General features: G+C 42.3%; 1 protein-coding gene across 1 annotated transcript in view; it reads left to right on the top strand.

Moving 5' to 3' along the window:
- The first annotated feature begins 3,778 nt into the window (after positions 1-3,778).
- EGLN1 (egl-9 family hypoxia inducible factor 1) overlaps positions 3,779-26,516 on the top strand; it is a 34,201-nt gene continuing 11,463 nt past the window's right edge. The window contains exon 1 of the mRNA XM_056852502.1: positions 3,779-4,744. Coding sequence (XP_056708480.1) covers positions 3,779-4,744 — 966 coding nt within the window. The remainder of the gene's footprint in view (positions 4,745-26,516) is intronic.

Below are 26,516 nucleotides of genomic sequence, written 5' to 3'. Positions count from 1 at the left end.
ACTTGGCAGAGCTGCACACCTGTTAAAGGATCAGCACAGCCTGGGGGTGTGTTTGGATCCATCCTTATATTTTGGTAACCATGATGGTTCCATGGTTTTCAGTACACACCTCAGTTAGTATGCTTATTTTGGAACCGAATGAGTTTACCTTGGTAATCCATGTTTCCTTTGTGTCAAAGTTACTGTAATTTGTCTTAGGCAGGTCTGCCTTTTAGGACTACTGGTTTAAAGTGCTGCAGCAAGAGATTAATTTATTACTCATGTGACTATTTTTCTTGGCGCCTTTTTAACATCATGCAGTCATGGGGACTGGGATTTAAACTGGGAGACAAGCATAGGAGAGGAAGACTATTTAACTCTTTCTTCGCATGTTGTTTTCCTTCAAAAACCACTACTGTCAAACAGCTTTACTTATATTTTTAAAAATCGGTAATGATGCAAGGGGAAGGAATACACCAAAACTTACACATCCTTCTAACCAGTCTAATCCACTGATGATCTTTCCAATCTGGGGGGAAAGCCTAGGAGCCAGCTAGGCTGAGCGGCCCTTGCAGGTTTTAAGGAATCTTGGCTCCTGTGTTTTTTGGGTTGTATGTGTTGTTGTTTTTTAAGTTTATCCTCAAATGAATACAGGGTATCCTGCCAACAGCAGTCCATGAGTTCTTCCCCTAGTTTTCAAGAACTTGGCCATGAAATGTAAGAAGTACAGACTGTGGCCGTTACCGCACTAGGTATTCCCAGTGATGTTTCAAGAGTTTGGAAATGTTGTAAAAAAATCTGTTCGCACTTTCAGTGTTTTCCCACCGATTTATTAAGGGTTTGAAATTGTTGTAAAAAATGGTGTTCACACTTACTTTGTCCCCTTCAGCTGTGAAGACGTCTTCCAACCGTTTATTGGCCATGGTATCCAAAAACCCTTTACAAGCGGTGTATTGGTTTGCTCCGTTTAAGTGACGTCACTAACGACCCGCGAGTCTGGCGAGAAGCCCTCCGCCCTCTTCCGCGATCCCAGCCAGCCGCCCTTCTTCGGGGCGCCTCTAGGCGTGGCGGCAGGACCCATGAGTCCGGCGAGAAGCTCTCGCGCCCACCCCACCCCCTCCATGCAACGTTTCAGAAATCCTTGAACACCGTGCTGGAGTAGAAGAGTGCGGCAGGGAACACATCGGAAACGATTTATTATATAACGTTGTCCAACTTTAAAAAATGCCCTAAGGCTGAGTGCGGTAACCCCCTAAGACATTTCTCTGAGCTCAAATGTATACAAGATATGCTTAGTAGTCCCCCACAACAGCAGCAACTAGTAATAATCTTCCTACTTTTGCTGAGTTAATCTCACACCTGCAGTGTGAAAGGAAACCATTGTCTTAATTGAGTTCTAAACAAATACCATCAAATTTGCGGATGAGTTCTAATTTAGCAATGTCATGCTGGAATCTCCCTTTGAAGTTCTCTTTTATTTACCGGTTGATCATAGTCATTCCAGCTAGAACAACTCCAGATAAAAGTATTAGTTTATTCTTAAATATTCTGGACCGCTATGTATGAGCCATACCAAGGCATTCATTCTGAACAATCAGGCCTTGTAGATTGATGACTGCTGGTTTCCATTGTTTGTCGATTTATTTTTTTGCTGTTTGCCCTATGTAGATAAGGGATGCTTTGGTAGGAAATTTTAGAAGCAATCCTAAACAGGTTTACTCAGACATATCCCATTTTATTCAGTAGGGTTTACTGCCCGGAATGTATATCTAGGATGGGAGTCTCTCTCTCTAGCTATCTATATATAATTGGAAAATGAACTCATATAGTCAAGTGCTATTGCTGTTATTACAACTTATAATAATATTGTCTAAGTAGATAAATAAAACTGGTGTCTTTTCCCTGCACTCGTGACAGTTACCTTTCTAGACGTTTATATAGATAGATAGATAGATAGATAGATAGATAGATAGATAGATAGATAGATAGATAGATAGATAGATAGATAGATATATTTGAGTAATCAAATGTTACTGTAATTCCGGCTTTAGGCAGAAGGCCTGATGTGATCAGATAAAAGTACCCAATTTTCACATGCAGACAAATCGTACAATACAATGCCTAATTTGCAGGACTATGCGTGGGTTCACTTGCCTTAACATTCTCCCTGGCCAAGGAAAACTAGCATGTCAGGGAGAAGAGTATATTAGACTGGGATCTGCCCAGGACTATAGACTGAAGCCAAGGCAAAGACGGGGAACCTTAAAGGTCCACATTAAATTCAGCTTCAGCTCAAGAGGTCGCAAATCTTGCTGATCTTGTGCGCACTTCTGGAATTTTGAGAACTAGTGAGTGCCACCATAAAACAGCTTTTGGGAGGCAACGACAAACCACACTGTCTGACATGGAAATAAATTCCAAGGCCAACTTTACCCTAAAGAATTGTGAACATCCCGTTGAAGAGACACCATTATTCATACTCCATCTCTATTTTCCCATCTGGCTGCTCCATGCACATCTGACCCCTATGTATTTGTACTGGGAAGTCTGACAAAATTCAATTGGTTTACAGCAATGGGACCAACTTTCGTCACATGCTGCTTTTACAACATAGGGCCCGGCAGTAAGGCGGGCCACAATGAGTCCCACGGATCTGACTACTACCTGAACACGCTGATCTAATCCAAACAATGCGGCTTGTACACCGAGCTAAACGCATTTTAGGGCTTTAAAAGCGTATTATCATCAACGGTCCGGTTAAGTAAATCAAAAACAAAGGACACGATGAAGGGGGGGGGGCTGGCGCGGCACGTGTGCTATGCGGTATCTTTGGAGATACCGGAGCCTCCTTCTGCCTGGTGCAACACTGGTGTTATTATTTTAATTAGTCCGCGAGAACTAAATTAAGGTCCGCGAAACAAAGTTATAAACCCGTAATAAATTAATCTTTTCAATTAAAAGTTTTCTATCATAAAAAAAGCCACATTCAACTATTATTCTAAGTTTAATGTTGAACTAACAGTGATGATTAAAGTTTATTTTCAAATTCTGGGAACTTCTTATTTTGAACCTTGGGGTCCCTGCACCGAATAAAAAAGTCCTAGTGGTCCCTGGTCAAAAATAACGGTTGGGAACCACGGCTTTATAGAGTCGATCCCTCTCTGGTCGGGTCTTCCCCTGCGACGCTGGCCACGCGGCCGCGCTCTCTGAGCGAGAGAGAGAGAGAGAGACGCTCGAGAGCCCACGCCGCCGCAGCGCGCGCCGTCACCCTCCCAAGCCCCGCCCCCCGTTCCACAGAAGCGACGGTTGGTGCCTGCGCGCGGCACCCCCCTTTTTCCCCTCTTTCGCGGCCCCGCCCACCGGCGCGCGCCCCCCCCTCCTCCAGCTGGCTCGCCTGGAAGTGGCGTACGTGCAAAGCGGAGCCGGAGAGTGGCGGCGCAAACTCCGCCCCCTCCGCCTCGGCTCGGGCGGCCGCAGCGGCTGGAGCGCGTGAGGGGAGCGGCGGCGAAGGGAGGCTTTCCCCTCCGGGTTGAATGAGGGGGGGGCCGTCTCGCCGGGAGGCTCTTCCCCCCCTCCGCCCCTCGCCCGGCCGCTATGAGCCTGGGGAGCGGCTGAGGGGAGAGAGAGCGAGGGCGGGCGGCGCGAGGGCCCGGGGCGGCCGCCCTCCGCCCACCAGGCGGCGGCTCCGGCCGGGCGCGGCCATGATGCAGTGAGGGCGGCCTGGCCTCCACCGAGGCCGCGGAGGGACCCGGGCCGGCCTGAGGGGGAGAAGGCGGCGGGGGGGGGGGAACGCGACAAGATGGCCAATGACAGCGGTGGGAGTGGCGGGGCAGGACAAGGCGGCGGCGGCGGCGGCGGCACCAGCAACGGCGGCACCGCCAGCAGCGAGCGGGACCGGCAGTACTGCGAGCTGTGCGGGAAGATGGAGGACCTGCTGCGCTGCGGCCGCTGCCGCAGCTCCTTCTATTGCAGCAAGGAGCATCAGCGGCAGGACTGGAAGAAGCACAAGCTCATCTGCCGGGGGAGCGGCGGCGGCGGGGCAGCAGGGGGCGCTGCGGAGCAACGAGGCGACCCCGCCCACCGCGGCGACGCCGCCCCCCGCCCCCCGCAGGGCCCCGCTCAGCATTCGGAGGCGGCAGCAGCAGGAGGCGGCTGCGTGGTCTGCAAGGAAGGCGCGGCCGCACCACCAGCAGCAGCAGCAGCTGCAAAGAAGGCGGCGCCTGCCCAGCCGCGGCCGGACACCAGCTCGGAAGAGGCCGCGGTGGCGGTAGTCGCCGATAACCACGTGGGCCAGGCGGCGCCGGAGGCCCGAGGGCCGGAAGAGGAGGACGGGGCGGCGGCGCCGGCGGGCGGGGAAGGCGGCCTGCTGCTGTACAGCGGGGGCCCCCGCGTGGCGGCCGGCGCCTCGCTGCGCCCCAACGGGCAGATGAAGTCGCTGGTGCCGCAGCGGCTGGCGCTGGAGTACATCGTGCCCTGCATGAACAAGCACGGCATCTGCGTGGTGGACGAGTTCCTGGGCAAGGAGCTGGGCGGGCAGGTGGCGCACGAGGTGCGCGCCCTGCACCACACCGGCCGCTTCACCGACGGGCAGCTGGTCAGCCAGAAGAGCGACTCGTCGCGGGACATCCGCGGGGACAAGATCACCTGGGTGGAGGGGAAGGAGGCCGGCTGCAAGGCCATCGGGAAGCTCATGAACAGTATGGACGATCTCATTCGCCACTGCAACGGCAAGTTGGGCGACTACAAAATCAACGGCAGGACGAAAGTGAGTGATGCTTCTCTCTCCCCCCCCCCCGCATCCAATAACGTGGGTTCGCCAAAGAGACCACCTGTAGGGCTCTTTGTGTTCACAGTTGGCACGGCCACGCCCCCTTCTTACTCCTTCCTATTCTATAAACCAGTGGTAGAAAAGAGCAAGAGTCCAGTAGCACCATAAAGACTAACAAAAATGTTTTCTTGTAGGGTATGAGCTTTCGTGAGCCACATTGTTCTGCTCACGAAAGCTCATACCCTGCCAGAAAATATTTTTGTTAGTCTGTAAGGTGCTACTGGACTCTTGCCCTTTTCTACTACTGCAGACAGACTAACACGGCTACCCACTGTGAATTATAAACCAATGGTTTCCCCAAGTGGGCAGTGCCACCCCCTGGGGGGGCGGTGGGATTACGGGGGGGGCACTAAGAGGCAAGGGGGCGCTAGAGGTGGCCCCCTTCAACGGTGTTGTCCACTAATTTACAATAGATCAGGCTATGGCACCATGCTGGCAAATTTGGTGGAAGGTGTCAGAATTTTTTTCCCCAGACTTCGAAGAACTGGTACCACTGGATCAAGTTCATCAGTTTTGTTGAATTCATTTCAACTGCAAAGTTTTGATTTGGTTCTGAATAGATGTGCAATTGAAATGTTACTGTTGTTATCCTCTTTAGTGAGTCATGCAAACCCCTATTTTCAAGGCCCATTACCAATGCTGATTTCTCCACACCCATCTCTCCCCTGGACATCACAGACTCTTCTGCATATCATACCTAATCCCATCAAGCCTGCTATTCACATTTACATACTGTTCCTCTACTTAAAGACCGATGGATTCACATTCTAGCTGTATCTGAAGAAGTGAGCTGTGGCTCACGAAAGCTCATACCCTGCCAGAAAATATTTTTGTTAGTCTTTAAGGTGCTACTGGACTCTTGCCCTTTTTGACTACTGCAAACAGACTAACACGGCTACCCACTGTGAATTGTTTTCCACAGTTCTCTTTTAGGCCAGCTTGAGAGGGCAAGTTTCTCAAATGGATAGGCGAACGAGTTGACGAAGGATTCCGATACGTTCAAGGTCCTGATTTTAATGCATAAATGGGGGGAGTAAGTCCAGTTGAACTTAATGGGTTTGCTTCTGGGCAAATGTGTATATCCAAATGAATCCTCGAGTCCTAGACAGAGCATTCACCTTGCAAAATAAGCATTGCTCACAGCACAAACTGATGTAGAATCATACTGGATTCACAACCTGCTTTGAAGTCCATATAGATGGAATGTTGAGAAACAAGAAGAAGTTTCAAAAATCAGTGGTTGCTTTCTCCCCCCCCCCCCCATGGTTGGGTTACATACACTCACTTCTTGGGGAGACTGGAAGGAAATCCCAGTAAGTTGTCACTCTAATTTATAGAAAGTCACACTGGGTGTGGTTGGGAGGGAAGTAACCCTGGTTCAGTCTATTCAGCAGCCTCCACTTATTATCCTGTCAAAAAAACCTTTACAGTTGGGTTAGACTTAAGTAGGCACTTAGGACTGTATTTAAAAGCCTTTTGAAGAGTGTGGGTCCTGACTAGGAAGCTTTAACAGATCTAGTAGAGACAGTTTTTGGTAACTCACACTTCTAGGGAAATATTAGAAAAATACTAATATTCTTTACTCTGTTTTTGTAAAAAAAAATCCAAGTTTTCTTGGATATCATATATTTACACAGAAGCTAATAGTCTAGAACTATACGTAGTAAAATGTTGATTGTGTTCAGTTTGATGATATGGTGGGGCATGAGACATTCTTAGATTTATGGTTCACTTGAGTATCACAACTTTGATTCTGCCACTCAAAATTAACAGTGCCCAGCCTCCTCTTTTACAATGCAATCCGAAGGAGAGTTACTCCAGTCTATTCCCATTCATTTCAGTGGGCTTAGACTGGAGTAACTGTCCTTAGGATCGCACTGTAAATCAGCATTGAAATGAACCATATGGGATATTGTTTGATATTATCTGAGTCATTTATTGTTGGAATAAACGTCAGCATTTAACAAGGCTTGCTGTACATTTAACCAAAACTCTTGATGCCAGAAATACTGCAGCACTGTATTGATCATCAACTGATACTTACCTCCCCCCTTAAAATGTAAGAACTGTAGGAGTCCAGTAGCCACCCATGCCATGACTATTTTTCTACAATGTATTAATAAATTAATGTATAAAATAGATCTTGCTGGGTTTCGTACCAGAGATCTTGAATGTATTTATATCCTGCTTTTTATTTACTTACTAAAATATCTGTAAGCCTTTTTCTCTTTGCTCAATGCCCCTTACATGTAATAATTAAAACATTACAGATTAAAAACCGATTAAACCCCCAGATACCTCCTCCTGCCAAAGATGTCTGCTGTTCATCCCCCATCAGAAGCTCCCACACTAGCAAAATGCCAATGCACAGTTATCTGTTGATGCTTTGCCATGATCTGCTAGTAAACAGAAGTTACATATTTAAGGTTTGGTGTGTGATGGTAGCTATAAAATTAGAACTGTTGGTATCCAATTATGTGTCGACTTGTATAATATAGAAACAGGTGTGGAATTGATGCAGTGCCCGTGGAATTGCACAACTTTCCTGACTCCCCCCTCTCATTGCAATCATTTGTGTCACCTGAAATTATGCCCCCATGGATCAATGGAGCGGTCAAAGTGAAGGGGAAGCCAGTGAAAATCACAAATTTTCCCTAAGTGGACATGCCTAGTATAGGCGAAAAAGGTGATTAAGATCCAAGCAAGATTGTTTCCTTTGTGCTGTCATTGTTGCATATATAAATTAAACTTCTAGTCATCTTCATTACTTGAACTGAATTGTGGTTGAACAGTATTGCTATCCCTGGACTGTAGCTGCATATTTCTAAACAGGCGGTGGACTCTAATCTGGAGAACTGGGTTTGATTCCCTGCTCCTCCACATGAAGCCAGTTGGGTGACTTTGGACTAGTCACAACTCTCTTAGAGCTCTCTCAGTCCCACCTCCCTCACAGGTTGTCTGTTGTGGGGAAGGGAAGGTGATTGTAAGCGGGTTTCATTCTTCCTTAAGTGGTAGAGAAAGTCACTGTATAAAAACCAACTCTTGTTCTCACAATGTTTGTTTTTAATGCACAAACATTTTATCAAGATGAAAGCACAGGAACTGCCAGTAGTACCTGTTACTGTTTTACATTTGTCTTTCTCATCTGTGAACAATAGGAAACTGGCTTATGTGGATGAGTATGAATAGCATGACAATCCCATTACTTAACAGTTTGCTTTTTAAACAGCTTGTACAAAGAAAGGGTCATTAGAGGAAATTCTGAAAAGGAAGCTGTGTGACTGTGCAAGCAGTTTGTGTGTGTGTAAAATGCCTTCAAGTTGCAGCCGACTTATGGCAACCCCTTGTTGGGGGGGTTTCACGGCAAGAGACTAACAGAGGTGGTTTGCCAGTGCCTTCCTCTGCACAGCAACCCAGGTATTCCTTGATGGTCTCCCATCCAAATACTAACCAGGGTTGACCCTGCTTAGCTTCTGAGATCTGACAAGATCAGGCTAGCCTGGGCCATCCAGGTCAGGGTGAGTTTACACCCTTCTAAATCCATACAGTTCTGTTTAGGATTGCAGTGTAGCAGCAAAAAAATATATTGTTATGGAAATTGCTTTGTTTCAGTAGGAAGTTGTTTTAGACAATGTATTTTTTACTCCTGCTGTCTTGTATTTGAGAAAACTTCCAGTATGTAGTTAGCCTCAAAATAAAGTTAGGAACAGTAGATCATTGACAAGCTTTAATAAGTATGATTGTGCAACACCATAAGGTGTAGGTCATGAGGGGTTGCTGAACACTAAAGATCTTTTGATTTAAGTGTCCAGGAATAGACACCTACAAACTTACTCACCATGGCAAAGGTTCCTGCCCCTGTCCTCATTCTGACCTCTTACTCGTCCCTGGAATTAGGGTACGATGTCATCCTGACTTCACACTGTGCTTCATAGTTGCTGTTCCTTCAGTACTGTGTGCAATGTGAAATGATACCTTTTTATCACTAGCAAATTACCCCTGTACCCTGTTTGATTATGAATGTAGTTCTTACAAGGGGGTGGGGGCACAAGGACTTGCAGGGTTACTCTCATTTAACCCTTCTCCACTATTTCCTCTTTCCCTTCCCTGGCAGCCCCCCCACCCATAGTGTCTCTCCTTTTCCTGTTTCCTTCTATCCTTCCCAACCACCAGCAAACATACCTTTATCTGCTGTCCAGTCTTCAGCTGTCTCTCCTTCCCTCCCTGGTAGCCTCAGGAAAACAGATCAGGTTGCATGGTGCCTCCTGAAATGGGCCCACTTGTGTGTTGGGGAACTGGCAAGGTCTTGTGGGGGTTACCTCACTTTTCCTCTGTATCACCTCCCCACACTATTTCCACTGTCTGCTTCCTTCTTTCCTTCCCACCCTCCAACCAACTTATCTTTTATCTGCCCCGCATCTTCAGCTACATGTATTTCCTTTATACTGTGTCTTTCTCCAAAGTGGGAACCCAAAGCAGCTTACATCATTCTCTTCTTCCCAATTTATCCTCACTGTGACCCCATGAGTTAGGTTGTGGTGAGTGTGTGTGACAGGCCCAATATCGCCCAGTAAACTTCCATGGCAGAGAGGGGATTCCAACCTGGGTCTCTCAAGCCTAGTCTGAAACTGTAGCCACTAACACAACAATGTATTTTTTGGAGTGCCTGCTGTAGAAGATTAGCAAGCCGCCAATCCTGGATGAGTCATGCAAGTCAAGGTGGTATCAGGTTGCCAGGTGGTTATTCCAGGCCTGACCCCAGTGAGTCCTCCTTCAAAGATGAAAACTACCCAGGAAAGGGTCTTGGCTTCTCCCCTTGTTTTTTTACTGGGAGAAATTAAGGATTTAAGCTGTTGACATGTTTCTTAAAGCTACAGACACTCCTCTGATCATTTGGTAGGGTTAAGCACGCACACACCCAGTATATTTTTCTAGATTTCAAATTTTCCTGCAAACCTGGGGCCTTTCTCAGGTTTATAGAAAGATCTGTCTTGTCTGTCCGTGGCCTCAGTGTCTGGATTTAAGAATCCATAGATGGGGCCATATATTGATGAAGGCATCATGAGGCTTGACAAACAGTGATATATTCTTGTTATAGGAGTATCCATAAGTAAACGGGGAGGGGGGGGAGATGCAAAGCCCTTGGGGAACGTGTTTGAGCTTGGCTTTTTTCATTTATTGGGGGTTACCCCATTATGTATTCCCAGCAATGTATCAAGAGTTTGAAAATGTAATATAAAAAAAATCGCTTTAAAGGGGTTTTTGGATACCATGGCTAAAAAATTTTTGGAAGACACCTTCACAGCTAAAGGGGCCAAAGTGTGAACAGTATTTTTTATAACATTTTCAAACTCTTAATACATCGGTAGGAATACACAGAAAGTGCAAACAGTATTTTTTATAACGTTTTCAAACTCTTAATACATCGCTGGGAATACATAATGCAGTAACCCCCATTTATTCTTTCATTTATTGTTTAATTTCTGCTTATTAGTAAAAAGAAAAGATAGGGAAACAGTTCATTATATAAAACTCATCCAGTAACTGAACACTGCATACAGGCAAACTTATACTAACCATACATTCTTACGTATATCTTACATGGAGCAAAAGCATTTTTCCTTTCATAGTACTAGTTACTGTATAAAGTCATCATTTACATGAAAGTCAACGAAGAATGTTTCAAAATTATAATACTGCACAATTGTTCAAACTCTATGCCAGTAGTAAAAAAAATTTTTCCAGCTCATAGAAAAGTAAGACTTCTTAGCGTGACCATGTTTTGGCTGTACCAATTGAACATGAGGGCCCCTTTTTAATGTCAACCCCTCCCCCCTTGTAATTTACCAGGTTACCCTGGGGTGGTCAAGAGGGAGGTGCTGTTTATTAAGACTGGTGTGAGATACTGCTGATAGATGATTTTATAGAAGCCTTTTCTCATACTTATACAAATTGCAGATGCTGGTCCAAACCAGCCTGGCATTTGTGATACTTTCCTACCATTCCTGGCCCATTTCAGTATAGTAGTATCTGGGTCTGCAAAATTAAGACATTGATACTATAACCCCATTTTTAGTGCGGCATTATTAGAATCAGATTAGATTATGGAATCATAGCATTATCCCAGATACTATTATATCCTAAAACTGACCATGATCTGCTATAGGACAACAAGGATTGTATGAAATCTAAATTCATTTCTGCTGGATAGAGGTGGTCACATCATGTTAGTTTTGGTAATCACTTTTAGGTTGGTTGTCTGTTGATATTGCAGAAGATTCTTGTCATGCTACCATTTTTAGGGTTTAACATTTAATTTTGAATTACGTGGGACCTAACATGGCATGATGGTATGTGCTTTTGTGCCATTTGTTGTTGGAAAAAAGTAGATTACCCTCAAACTGGATAATTTTTAAAATTTCCAGATTGTTCAAACTCTGAACATAGTTTCTCTTGCATGAATACTTCTCAGCTAGAGATGTAAAATTTCTGGACATTTTGAAGCCACGGGGGGATGTTTTTTTAACCCATGTTTTGTGGGGAAATTGAAATTTATGCAGTACTAACTTCTCTTATTGTATGTATCAGTACAAACTTATTGTACTGATTTAACAACAAGAAATGCATAATGTATAAATTAGTTAACATATAAAATGGATATATATCAGAACAATTGCAAGTGTACCTAGTACTTGAGAAAGAGTTGCACACAGCTGCACCCTGTCCTGCCATAACTCATGTAACTTTAATTTTTGCCATCTGAAAGGTAGAAAAAAGGAAGATGAAGATAGGAAACAAATAGGAGAAAGCGTATTATTTGGACAGAAACACACACAGTCACCAGGGGATGGTAGGACTACTATCATATTTGGTTAAGTTTAAGAACATGAGAAAGGCCATCTGGATCAGACCAAGGTCCATCAAGTCCAGCAGTCTGTTCTCACAGTGGCCAACCAGGTGCCTCTAAGAAGCCCACAAGCAAGACGACTGCAGCAGCTTTGTCCTGCCTGTGTTCCACACAAGTTAAACTCCATAACATTAAAAAAAAAACCTGCTCTTTGATAATGTAGTATCGTTATCAAATATAATTGTTGGTAATTATTTACATTACCAAAAATATTGAAAATGTATGTCTACAACATACCATAGGAATTATCATTATCTAATGCTGTGGACTATTTTACATAAAAAACTTCATGCACATTTTTGAATAAAACCTTGTCTTTCATTTCTCTCATTCCAAAAACCACATGTCTTGTTTGTGGACTTCCTAGAGGCACCTGGCTGGCCACTGTGTGAACGGACTGCTGGACTTGGTCTGATCCAGCATGGCTTTTCTTATGTTCTTACTCCATCAGTATCTTGAAATGAACATGGGAATGAGAGAACCTCCTAAACCATCTTTTCTCTTTTCCAAATATGGAAACTTTTCCAACTTTTCCCTTTTCGCTATGATTGGATTGACAGTACTGTTGTGTTTCTGAGGTATGCAGCCCTGGTGAAATATTTGCTACCCTGGAGTAAATTTCTTCCTGGATCCAGAGGTTGCTAAATCTAGCTTGCAGCATTTTCCACTTCTGTCCTTTCCAGTTTATGCTGACATTAAAACTATATCTGTTTTCCAGCCAGTTCTTATAGATTGGTCCTGAATCCTTTCTGATCTTCCCTCTCCTTTCCAGTCTTCTTTGGAACACATCTGCTAAACTCATCTTTGTTTTCTGAATGTAGGTTACAAGCCATTTGAGTACATCTGCTTTCTGCATACCATTAGCAATAAATAAATAAGCAATAGTGGTAACAAGGAATAAATTAATAATAAATAATACCATGGATAGTATTGGTGTTCAGTCCTAAATTACAAGATTCGATACATATGATTAAACAAGCTTGGGAAACATGGGAGTTGTGCTAACCATTCAGGAAGTGATAGATAAAAACGTGCTGAGTGTATCTGATGCAGAACTGCTGGTTTACAATAATTATAGCATATTAAATAGGCTTCAGTGTGTTTCCCTTGAAGACATGCCAAGAGTTCAACACTATGTTTAAAGTTATTCTGCAGGTAGAATGGTGGTTCCTTTACAATGCTTTACTCTGGTATTTTTATAGTGTGCATTAACATTTGAATGTTGGGAGGATTAAACTGACAGGTACATCTTAAATATAGTTAAGTGTGCTGAAGGTCACAGTTTTGGGGAGAATGTATATTGGCAGTACAGTGAGTATGTCAAAGGAATTAAAACTTGGGTTTATTCAGTCTTGTTTTAATATTTTGGGTAAATTCAAGGGGAGTCGTCATTAGTTGTTGTTCTCTTTTAGCAAGCTGAATAGCTTATGTTTTTTTTAAAAAAAATATTAACACACTGCAATCCTGTTCTTGGGTACCATGTGGACTTATTTGAGTACAGGATTGCACCAAAAGCATCCTTTGTTTTAGTTAAGAGGCTAGTAAAATTAAATTGATGGTGACTACAAAATGGTTTTTTAAAATCTCTTATCAGTCAAATTGTAAATTGATTGGATTGTTTTAGTTGCTGTCCCAAAGTCAAGAAGTGTCATGTTGCTCCTTAAAGGAAGGGAGTGGCAGCAACTGTTGTAGTTCATCCTGATGCAAAGTGCTCAGTAAGCAGTTTATTTTAAATCACTAGGAGTCCTAAGATTTTCATGTGGAAAGCTGAGTTGGCATCTCTGGGATGAGACACAATATTCACGCTAAAAAACATTAGGATTTGATTTATATATTGATGTCTTCCCACTCAGATGCTGTGAGTCAGCTTGATTTATCCTTTTTTATACAGACTGCTCTGAGCCAAGTTCTATAACAGTCCATAAACAGTCGGGTTGGAAAGCTGCAGATTTCTTTGCCTTTGAAAGCTGTTTAATATTGCCATAGCAATGGCTGACTTAAATGGCTAATACTGTAGAAATGAATTTTTGTAGATATGACGTTATGTTACATTTGAATTTATTACATGTTTTCCTTAATTTAGTGTTCCAGTAGACCTGATTATTGTTTGTGTCATAAAATTTTATTTTATTTATGTCCTTTATTTTTCTCACTGGGGCTCAAGGTGGATTGCATAGTGTAAGTCAATCAACAGGACAGGGCATCCACTAAACAGTGCAATAGGATTTAGATTGTGGAAATCTGGAATCAACCAGAAATCTGAAACAGAACTGTAGCAAAGCATAAGTATTAACATGTGTTAAATGGTGCAGAATTGTAGTGGAATCTTACTTATAGCAACAGACAGTATGAACTATACACAGTAGTATAGATGACAGTCCGTAACCCTTTGCCCAAGTATCTTTCTGAACCTTTTTGTTACAGTACAACCCTATTAGCTGTGTAGAAAAGTACTCTTGAATAATTCAGTTTTTCATAGTTGATGGAAAGCTGGAAGAGAGAGAGCCTTCCTTACCTCATCAGGCAGTCCATTTGATAAGGTAGGGACCACAACACAGAATGCACAGGTACTGGCAGTTACTGATTTTGCACATTGGCACCTGCAGAACTCCCTGCTCAGATAAGTGAATTTGTTGTGGTGAACCATAGGGGTAGATGTGGTTCTGCAGATATGGGTAGATGTGGTCCTGCAGATAGGATTTGTATTTGATAGCCAACACCTTAAATTGAGTCCAGTGACTGATGGGCAGCTGATGCAGAATGGGAGTAATGGGCATGCTCCATCTAGTTTCCAGTAATAGTCGAGCTGTGGCATTTTGCACCCGCATGAGCCTCTGAGTTGATTTTGAGAAGAGACAATGTAAAATACAATGGAGTAGTCTAGTCTTGGTGTTACTGTGGCATAGATCCAGTTGACCAGATCAGCCAAGTCAAGGTGGGGTGGCCATACTGAGTTGGAAGAAAGCGGTTTTTTGCAGCTGCTTTGACTTGCTTCTCCTGCAGTAGGGTTGGATCTAGTAGAACTCCTTGGCTCTTAGCTGAGTTAGAAAGGGTCAGCTGAACCCTGTTGGAAGTGGGCAGCACAACATCCTTAAGGTCTCTGCTGAACCACCATTACCTCTGCTTTTCCAGGGTTTCGTTTCGATTTGTTCAATCTGAGGCAGTTAACCATAGCAGTCAGGCAGCTATTCAGAGTTTCTGTCTCATCACTAGGAGATTTGGATTAGGATATGTAGAGCTGGATATTGTTGACATATTGATGACAGCCAATCCCAAAACTATGAGTGATTTGTCATAAGGGCTTTCCATAGAGATTGAAAAGGATGGGGGATAGCCAAGGCAGGTGGGTAAGGAAGTGTACAGACTTTCCTAGCTTAACCACTTTATTTCTACAAGGCACAAAATCAGGGTACTTCAAGAAATGACTAGGTACACCAAGCAAAATAAACTAGAGAAATGTTACTAAATGTTCTTACATTCCATGGCATATTTGGTCTTGGTTAGTTGTATGATGCTCCCCTTCCTGGAAGCACATGCAAACATCTTTAGCATCATTCCGCTCTGTCATCTCAGCCAACACCACACACAGCGAGTGAGTCTGCATGTGAACTAGCCAGTGAACCCCAAACAAAGAGAGCTCCCCTTTTCAGGACCTTCCCAACATGGACTCCAGGGACCATAGCCAATCTGGGTGCCATGTCCTGAAGCTCAACTCCACCAGAACATGGACCCTCTGAGCAAGAGACGTTGACACATCAAAGAGCTAGCTTATTTTCCCTTCTAGTTGTAAACGGTGCTCTCTATCCTGAAAAGGGCACATTTCCCACATTCTTCCCATCACAGGGAGGCCAGTGTCCTCTTCCATCACCATAACTGTCACAGCATCTCTTGCCTCTCTGCCTCTCATCCATAACAATTGGCTACATCATTTTTCTGTAGGGGTGTTTTTTTAGTAGTGGACAGATGGCTCCTTCTTTGAGAGGCCCAGGAAAGGTGCCCTGGGTTAGCAAATGATTTATTATAGATATTGCTGATGTGATCCTTACATAATTTTACCAGCCAGGATGGGCAAGGATCTAAGGTGCAGTTCCCAGGATCCTGTCAACATCTGTCCCAAAAACTGGGTCAAAATGGTGTACAGAAAGACCAGCTGGTATTTAAGGAATTTCTTCTGGTTGGCCTGTTTTACAACCAGTATCCAGTTTGGAACAAATAATATTTTATCAGCAAAAAATCTTTGCAAAAGTATCACAATTGTCTGTCCCTGAAACAATAAGGCTCAGATGTTGGAATCAGCAGTTGCTGAGCTACCTTGAATAATTGGGATTGTCGTGAACTATCTTACGTAGTAGTAGCAGAGAAGTAACATTTTTTGCTGCTGTCACCTCCACTTTATAGGTCTTCTAATGTGCTATGTAACATGGTAATCCAGAGGGCCAGGTTCCACCCCAGGGTTCAGGAATTCAGTAGAATCCGTGAGTCTCCATTGGCATACCATTTTAACCAGACCCTGTTTCCAGTGGGATGTCAGGACTGCTTTCACCTTTGCCTTGAGTAGATAGTGGTCAGACCATGCTTCAGGCCGTACCTCCAATCCCAAAACCAGACCTTCCCTCAAAGGCTCTGAGGAAAAAATTAGAACGTTGTTATCTCACTGGATCCACTAACTGTTAAACATCCCCCAAAAAAGTAAAATTAGAAAAGTGGCTTTTGATTGATTGTGTCCAGCTTTGCTTCGTATTGTCAAACATTTCTTTAGCTGAAATTACAGTGGAGCCCTATTACTTGTACAAAAGGGCCCTCCTGAACAACTCAGCTTTGTATAGTTAGCAGAAAGGAGAACGGGAGCCTTCTGAACCTTGTCAGGGAGGCCATTCCATAAGTCAGGGGCCACAGTAGAGAATGCATGTGTATGGGCAGTTGTTGATCTTTACTATTTGCAGGGTGGCAGCCGCAGAAGGCCCTGTTCAGATGAGCAAAGCTGTCATAGAGGAGCATAGAGAGAGAGAGGCGGTCCTGCAGATATGCCTGAGGTCACTCCAGCAGCATGTATTCAGTCAGTATTGGTAGGGCAGCAGGCAAGGTTTCACAAATTTTCATCAATAAAATCTACCTAGTATGTTATGTAATTGCTTTACAGAACTTACTTGGTAGAGGTGCAGGTTGGGTTCTTACAGGTCTTTGGCTATCTGTTTGTTATTATTTGCCCAGTTTATGCCATGCTGTGGAAGTAAATTTTCTAAACCCTGATTGATGGTGCGGGGGTCCCACTTCAGGCTTGTGCTCCCTTTCAAAAGGTAACCTTTAAAAACAATGTTTCTGAAACTGGGGTCTGTCAGCAGAAGGGGATGGAATTGGTTGCCTCCTCTTTTGAAGATCAGAAGACCTCTATCTTCTCAGATTGCCACAGAGCAATAATCAGAAATGCACTGATGAGTTGCTGAGACGCAATAACTCAGCCCTAAAAGCTCATAATTGGTTGCATGGCTCTGACGAATCATGCTAGTTTTGCCAGTTCTATAAAACAGAACTGGGCTTGACTCTTTTTCCAATGGCACTATTCAGCTGAATCCCAGAAGTTCAGGAGTTGCTGTTTTTTGTTTGTTTTGTGACGCACTGTCGTTTTCTGTTTCTGTGAGCAGCGCTGAGCGTTTTTTGAGGCCTCTTCTCCCCTCCTGTTCAGATGGCCTCGAGCTAGAAGTGCTTAACTGATCTAGAATCTTCTTGCTATCTGTGGCACAAAATCCCTTCTTCCAAGGGATGAGAGTGATTAGAAGTTGTGTTAGGGCCTTTTGAGCTGTGGCGCTATAGAATCAGCTTCCCTCTGAGACTTCTTCTTGTAGACTATGTAAAGACAATACAAACATTTTATTTAAACTTGCGTTTAAAGGGAGGATCACATCAACCACAGTATATTGTTTAGAAAACAGAGGCCTCTATGTGTCAAATGTGGCTTGATGCTTACTTTGAAAGGGGGCTGTCTAGCATATGGTAAACTGAGAGAAGAGAGGCGGGCAAGGGGAGATCTGTGACACTTTAAAATCAAATTAGGGTGTCCCTGGCTTGTTAAAGTTTGAGAACCACTGCCTTTAAGAAAACCCAGCTGGATAAAAAATAGTAATTTGGACTTTTAGTATACTGAAAGGAACTTTAAAAACTGTTATAGAGGAATAGTAACGGTAATACCTCTTCTGTTGTAATTTTTGTCAGCTTTTATTTTGTTAAAAAGGGATTGTTCTGAACTGATGTAGGAGTATGTCTCCATTACATGGCCTCCCTTTGATAAAAGCCAGAAACGGGAACATAAGGAATGTTGCTGACTTGTTGGCAGAAGTGGCTATAGGGAAGCTTCACTGTTGCTTCTGTACTACCTGTCTTTAATCAGAACATAAGAAAGGCCCTGCTGGATCAGACCAAGGCCCATCAAGTCCAGCAGTCTGTTCACACAGTGGCCAACCAGGTGCCTCTAGGAAGCCACAAACAAGACTACTGCAGCAGCACCGTCCTGCCTGTGTTCCACCGCACCCAAAATAATAGGCATGCTCCTCTGATACTAGACAGAATAGGTATGCAGCATGACTAGTATCCATTCTAACTAATAGCCATGAATACCCCTCTCCTCCATGAATCAGGCGTGTTCTCTGAAGTGCAAAGATGGGATTGAAACAAAAATGATGATAATATGCTCTTAAACTAATATTTCTGGGTCCTAAGAAAAATCTCTGTCTTTAATAAGAGCACTAGAGCCCTCTTAATGTGTCAGATCCAAACTAATCTTTTCATGGGCACAAGGATTCTGCTCATAGAGTACAATTTGTCCATCTCCTGCTGTGGGGGGGCATTTTAGGCTGCCACAGAAGGTGAGGGGGGAATCATACTCTATGATGTTGTGTTGGAAGAAAAGTCTAGTCTAGGTGGAAGCCATGGTCAGTCTTGGATTCCAGCTCTTCATACAGACCCAGTGATGTATAGCAGTACAGAACTTGACACATGCAACTATGTTAGAAAAATAGTTGAGAACATACTCAATTGTAGAGATAGTTTAGCAGTCTGGTATATCTGTTTGCTATTAGCTCAGCAAACTCCTTGTTTCTTGCTCAATGTATGTCTTGAAAAATATTCTGTACATTGAGGCTAACTTTCTTGCACTAATGAGCAAAGCACACGATTTAGTTTTGCTGTGTTAAAACAAATACAGCTTGAACTACTGGTTTTACATCTTTGAAGATTTAGATGAAGATTCAGATGAACATTAAAGACATGTTTAGTAAAAAGGACAAATATCCTACTAGATCTAGTGAAGTTTTCTGGGTGAAGGACATTATATTGGAACAGGCCATGTTATGCAGATGTGTAAGCTTGTGAAAAGTTGACCAAAGAACAAATTAATGAGTTTACTTGTTCCTTTAAAAATAATGTTGGTGCCTAATATGTGAGTAGGCAATACCCAGCTCATGTACCAAGCACAATAGCATGCCAGACTATTGTAGTCAGCATGGCAGCTCCTTTGCTTTACTTCAAAAGGAGGGTGTGTGTTTGAGCTAAGGTAGGCAGCAGGATCCTGAGGGGGCTGGGGTCCTGTAGTGTGTGTGTGTGTGTGTGTGTGTGTGTGTGTGTAATTCACATTTGGAGTTTAGTAGTTCTGAGACCGAAAGTTTGAGTATAAACCTGCCCACCGATGGCCCCCATTCTCCAATAGAACCCTGCTCACAAAGCATCTTTTAAGACCAGTCATTGTGCAGGTGGTATTTTCATCCACTGTAATTGCACTGAAAGCAACTATTGATTTATCAAGCTTAACACTTCTAACAGCTCATTCCCAAGCTTTCGGCGGCCAGGGACAGCATGGCCGGGGACTGCGGTGCCTCCAAAGTTGTTCCCCGGCTGCCACAAGGCTTTAAAAAGCCTTTTAAAGGGTTGTGTTTTTTGGTGGGTTTTTTTTTTTTTTTAAAAATGGGGCAATTTGTCCCATTGAAAACAGCGAGGCTGCACCATCATAAAGCTAGCACCATCAAAAAGTTGGTGCAGCAACACTGTTCTTTTAGTCGGCATATCCGGGGCAAAAGGGGTCAGGAAGCTGCCTACTGGCACTCCCTGGGCGGCGCTGCTGTGGCAGTGCCAAAGGATGGTGTCTGGGTCGTCCCCCCTGCTGGCATCCATGCCACTCTGGATGGCGTAAGTGGTACAGGTGCCAGTGCAGGGGGCATGAACACTGGCGCAGATCCTTCCTGGCCTCCTAAGGACATTCCTCCTTTCGGGTCAGGAATAGGCTGTAAATCAGCCTTATTTTAGACCATTATTCCTGTGCAGAAAAAAACCTATATGTAATATACAGGTTGCCTGGACTCAGTCTACATTTTAATTGAAGATTTATTCTAGTCCAATGCTGATGACAAAAAGTCAAGAGTGAATCATTTTTTTCCATAGATGAATGGAACATGTACCCCAAAGCTTAAATAGGCTTTCTCTGTGAGGATGTTACCTCCTCCTGTGTGCAATATGGGCCTTTGGTATTGTTATATGTATAGTAGCATGCAAAGAAGATATTGTTACAGTTTGGAAGGTTGTCTCATAGCTTGATCATGACATAGATTTATAGGGTTGGGAATAAAGGCTAACTTCCTTCAGTTTTATAAGAATAGAGCAGCCACTACATCTATTGCTTTTTGGGGCTTTAGTGGCTTCTGTGACATATGAAGCAAAATCTCATTGGGCAAAACCTGGTCTCAACTGATAAACAGAGAATGTGCAGCTATAGTAGAGTTTCTAGGTAGCTGCCTTTTACCCTTTGTTCTTAAAGCAGGAATCACCTGTTTGCACTGAAATAGGGAAATGCCTATTAATTTAGAAGTGTTTAATGTGTACTACTGTGTTGGTATTTTATTAAAAACTGTTCCCATAACTTATCAGCACCCCCCCAGTATTTTCCACATCAAGCTAAAAACACTTGTTACTTCAAGTTCTGTTGATTTACATCACTGGCTAGTTACACCGTGATTTTCAGCAGGTGAAAATGTAGAGTAGAAAATGTAGAGTGTCATTGAAGACTCTTCATGATTATTATAAGATTATTAATCTGTTATGCAGTTAATTAGAAGTAAGGAGTTTTACAGAAGCAAGAAAGACAGAGAATTTTGAGGTTTGGTTAAAAGCTAGATTTAGAAGGTTTATGGCTTTATTAAAAGGATTGGTTGATAACATACTGCTTGATCCCATTTTGTGTCTGATCTCTGCCCAAAATATCAGTATCTCCAGATGAAACAAATTTGAACAGGTATTAGCTCAGGTTGCCAAACTGAAAGGGCTTGCAGTCAGAATACATTTTATTTTGGCTGGAGTAAAACCATGAAGGTTTGTAAATGGAGAAAAGATTTATCATTTACTATTTCAGAAAAAGCCTGGTTTGAATTACATAAAAATATCTCATTATGAATGTTGGAGTTGAAGAAAATAGGCGTAAGAGGTATAAAGAATCTACTATATGACAGATTAGTTAAATGATTGTTAAGGTTCTGATCTCAGTTGGAAATGCATGAAATAGGTGGGCACACTCTTTCATGTGTGGTAGGAATGTTTGATTGCAAAAAGGTATCCGCAACAGACTTTTGATGCAACTGGGAAAATTTTGAAATATAAAATATAAGATTTTATGTTGGTCCTGAGGAGAAAAATTATGAGAAAAAGTCACGCAAGTATCTTGTGAGAAACTTGATCATGACAGAAAGACTATTGTTGACAAAAATTGGGCTAAAATTTGTCTGTAGTAGATATTTGGTTGAATAAATGTTGATATGTTACGCTTATGGAAGCTTACAACATGCAATTATATATTGAATGGGAAGACTTTTCACAAAATATATTTACTCAAGATTGTAAGACAATTGTCTTATTTTGGAATAAGATTAAGCCTGAGAAAGGTGTTACATTAGAGCTGTTGTCATATGTTCAGTGGCTGAAACAATTGTAAAGGCTAATATAAAGGTTATAATTTGGTTCAACCATTTTGTATGTGTGAATTTTCTAAATGTTCCCTTGGTTACAGTGGGATGCTGCATTATAATCCATGGCTAGAATCAAGTTTAGAATGACTAGTTCATCGATTACCATTTATTTAAAGTTTCTTTTCCAGGCTAGCTGTGAGTTATTCCTGTTGGTGGAGAATGGGGCTGAAAATGGAATCGAGTAGAGCCCCTCCATCTTCTCCTGATATGAATGACTTGGGCCATTTTGATCATGGCAGAAGTTTGCTGTTTGTTTACCCTCTCTATGCCTCTCCTTTCTTCTATGGACAGTAAAATAATATTTAATGAAACTTCCAGAGGCATATCAGATTAATAAAAATTATACCCTTGCATTAGTTGCAATGATATCTAAATAAGCAAGCATTTCAGACAAGGAAGTCTTCTTGATAAGTGTCAAACGTTGTTCTGGCTTCTCTTTCAGATTGTTCGTTGCTTTTAGATTTTCATCTGCTTTTTGGTTTTAAGTGTTCTTCACCTAAGAGCAATAACATTTGAAGTCTGCCTTTATATTCAGGTGTTACAAACTTGATTAGAAAACAGCTCACTATTTAAATGCGTTCTCATGTAGGGTTTTTTTTTTTTAAAAATTACATCAGGATAAAATACCTTTTGCAAAATCCACACTCTTATTTTAAAAATCTTAATTATGTGGATTGGATATCTCTGGGATTAGTTAGCACTTTTTTTAAAAAAAAGCATTGATGCTTCTTAGAGGATTACCATATGAAAATTATCTGAAAAGTCTGACTTTTCTGCAATTTGACACGGCTTCTGCTAATTGGATTTATTGTGGCCTCACAAGGCTTCCTCTTTTTGGAGGAGTAAATCAGAGAGAGGACGGAGGAGTGTGAATATCTTAATTCTCTGCTGTTGGACAGAATCCAGAACATTGTGTTCTTGGTCTTTCAAAACTGCTGCTCCTAAGAGAGCTTAATGAGTACTTGCACTATTTTTAACGTTGTCAAATACTTGGGCTCTCTCTTGGGTGAGAGAAGCTGCCCTGCATGTTACCAATAACTAGTTTTGAGTAAGATGTTGTAAAAGAGAATTTCAGATGTAAATTTCTATCTAGGTTTTTTTTTGGGGGGGTGTCCTTTGTTTTCTACCTATTGGCACTGCTTGCCCCAAATGGAGTAGTTTTGCACAGTGGCTTGAGTATTATGTGTTAACAGAAATTAATTGATTCATGCTGTTATGGGAGTCTGGTTTTAAATAAAAACTATTTTAAAATAACTCCTGTAATATTTGGGAAAGCTTGGTTCTATAGAATCTATTTTACGCAATGATGGCAACATTTTTATGTTTGACCGCCTTACTGATTTAAAATAAAAGCTTAACACATGTTTTTGTTGCATCCTTTATGCAAGGAACATTTTTTTTAGTACTGACTCCCAGCACTGTAAAGCAAAGTACAGGTGCCTTTGAAACATTGTCATGTGCTTGAAGGGCATATCAAGGAAAAGACTGGCAAGACAGGTTAACCTGCAAGTTCTGTCAAATAAGCCAAGTTAAACTTGGCCTTCCTGCTGCTTGTTAGAATCAGTAATTGCTTTTATCCCACTATCTGTTTGATTAATTAGAAAAGACAATTCCAGATACCTACCCTTTACATTTCATGTTTTCATTTCCAGCTTAGAAATGTGTCTAAATCCTGATCTTGATAGAAGTTCATACAGATCTTCTGGGAGAGTACGGATCTTGCTTCAGTCATTTATTCATGGCTACGGTAACCTTCTTGGGTTGCTAATGCAAAGTCCTTGAGAACTGGTACAAGGCTCTAACTGAGACAAAAGGTATCCTGCTAATGCCATGACTTCATATGCACCAGGCCTTCCTAGACAAGACAAAACACAGAATCCCTTTCCAAAGACCAGTCGACATCACTTCCTAGAGCAGGAGTAGGCAACCCCCAGCATGTGTGCCAACCAGACCATCTTACCAACCTGTTACCAACGATGTCTCTTAAACCAACCATTCCCATTTGTGGGAATACCAGATCATTTTGCATGGCAGCCAGGGCCACCTCTCTGCCAAGGTGCTAGCAGTGCAGGAGAAGGCAGCAGGCATGGCTTATGCTTGCCATTACTTCCCAGACCTGCTTAATGACCTGCTGAGTCCAAGGCAAATCCCTGAGATTTGCCACTGGGACTTTGCTTGCTTCAAGCATTTCTGGCCAAGTACAAATCTCATCTCTCTCTCTTCCCACACACACTTTTTGTTTGTTGACACACCAGCATCTTCACAGGTAGATGCTGTTTTTTCTTTGGCATTTGGACTAAATGTTTTGCTCACTTAGTTTGTTCACTTTGTCTTAGCACATAAAATGAATTATTGCAACCATTATCTCTCATAGAATGGCTGTTCCTTTGGTCCTTGAAAGTAGATCACAGAAGCAGTGTACAATTTCCCCAAAAGAAAATGATCTCCAAGTGAAGCACATCAACAACTAAAAATCTGTGAAGAGCATAGCTAATAAACTGCAGCAGTTTACCCTACTACATTATCAACAGATTGGTCTGATCAAGAGTATACAAGTTTCTTAATTATAGAAAACAGTTCCATTGGATAAGACTGCAGACAGTGGAGAAGAACACCATGATGTTATTTTTGAAGTGGATTAAATCTTGTGTTTGGCTTAGATGTGGTGATACTCAATTTGTAATAGTGGATAGAAAACTCACCATTACATACAGATCTGGGTTAAAAATATACAAGTATAGGTTCTCTTCACCTAAAATTAATTATTTGGCTTTTTTAGCAGTACAAAGTGATGGTCAGATTTAACGTTTGTTTAAATAACTGCTATGCCTGCTCAGAATCTGACAGGAAAAGGCCTTGTAGCTCTGTACACAGGAGGAAATCTGCTGATTTTGACATAAATGGGGTGTGGTACCAGATGTGGATTTTGAAGGAAGTGGAATGCTTTTGTATATCTAGTTTTTATATAATCATGTACATTTAAAAATCTCAATTTTCTAAGCAATTTAGAATTAGGCATATGGAAAAAAGATTTGAGTTAACAAGTTTAGTAGGATTCTTTCTCAGAAATTGTCCCCATATTTCTGACCTACATCTGTAATGTATTTCCCAAAAAGTCTCTTCAGTACTGCAGACAGTAATAGTTTAAATCTTTATGTAGACCTTTGTTAGGTGCTACACACTTAACTCCTTCTGTTCAGCCAATGTTACCTTCAGATGTAGAGTACTGCAGCATGTGGTGGAAGATGTGAATTCCCAGGCCATGGGAGGGAATTAATTATTTCAAGATGCCTTTGTCCTCAGAGAGACAAAGGAACCTTGGATACTTATCGTGAGGGTTCCTTCTGCTCTGAGGTTAGGAGGGCATCTTCTCTTCCCCCCCCCCCAAAAAAAAGAGAGAAAAGATGAATGTTTACAAAGAGCAGCGTCATGAGCCTGATCAAACCTATGTGATGAAGTTACAATTTGTAACTATGTGATATTTGCTTGCTGTAACCCTCCCTTACCCCTACTCATATTGCTCCTCTGGTTATTACAGGTTTACTTCTAACCATCACTTAACCTGTTTCGATAGCTGTTTCTTTTTTATTCTGTTTCTTCCTGTTCTTGGGTTCATTAGCTTCCACCCAGGAAACAGGAAGCAGCTGCATCCCTGAGAAATTGGTGCGAATCATCCATTCTAAGATGCCCTTCTGACCTCAGAGCAGAACCCTCATTGTAAGTATTTAAGGTTCTGTTCTACCAACTCAGCCTAACCCTTAAGATATCCCCTTACCTTGATACAGTAACAGTGAGACTAGGCTACTGTAATGCACTGTACATTGGTCTCCCCTCAAAATCAACTCAGAGATTCCAACTGGTGCAGAATGCTGCAGCTCGGCTATTGTCAGGAGCTAGACTCCATTGGCTGCCCATTTGCTACTGGACCCAGTTTAAGGTATTGGCTATCACAAACAAAGCCCTTCATGGCTTTGGTCCCTCTTATCTGCAGGACTACCTTTCCCTTATGTGCCACAACAGCTTCTGCAGGGCTTCTGCAGGGCTTCTGGAGGGGCCAACCTGCAAATGGGCAAAATCAACAATTGCCCATACACTTGCTTTCGCTGTTCTGTCTCCCACCTTATGGAATGGCCTACCCAAGGAGGTCAGGAAGGCTCCCACTCTCCTGGCCTTATGGCAAACTATGCAAAACTGAATTATTCAAGAGGGCCTTTCTGAATAGGTAATAGGGTTGCACTGTGTAAAATGGTTTACAAACTTACTTAGATAATTAATATGGGACTGTGGTCTGTACTGCTGTGTATAGCTTACTTTAAGTAGCATCCTATTGTGTAATTGTTGCACCACATAATGTATAATGTTAATATGTATACAATGCTTCAGTTCTATATTTTAGATTTCTGGATGGTTCCAGACTTCTACAATCCTAGTGGGTTATTTATTGAATATCCCATTTTGTGAATGTACTCACTATGTGTAACCTACCTTGAGTCCCTGTGAGAAAGGCAGACCATTAAATAACATCAATAAAATTAAACAAAACATTAAATAGATACATAGAACACTGGCCTACCCCATAGAAATCAAATCTATATAAGAATACATCTCATTCCTATTCTACCTAAGTTAACTTCAAGATTTAGTTTCAAAGTTTCTTACCCTGAGCTTTGCCAAAAAGAAGAAAGCAGAATTCACTAAATTCCAGATCTGAGAGGTTTATAGGGTGTAGAAGCTGTTATATAAAAGATGTTACGTAGGCCAACATATGACTTTACTAAAACTTCTGATTCATGCTATCTAA

This window comes from Euleptes europaea, chromosome 7 (assembly GCF_029931775.1).
Source record: "Euleptes europaea isolate rEulEur1 chromosome 7, rEulEur1.hap1, whole genome shotgun sequence".
Lineage (NCBI taxonomy): Eukaryota > Metazoa > Chordata > Lepidosauria > Squamata > Sphaerodactylidae > Euleptes > Euleptes europaea.
The sequence above is the reverse complement of the archived record's forward strand: the minus strand, read 5'-3'. Positions and strand labels throughout refer to the sequence as shown.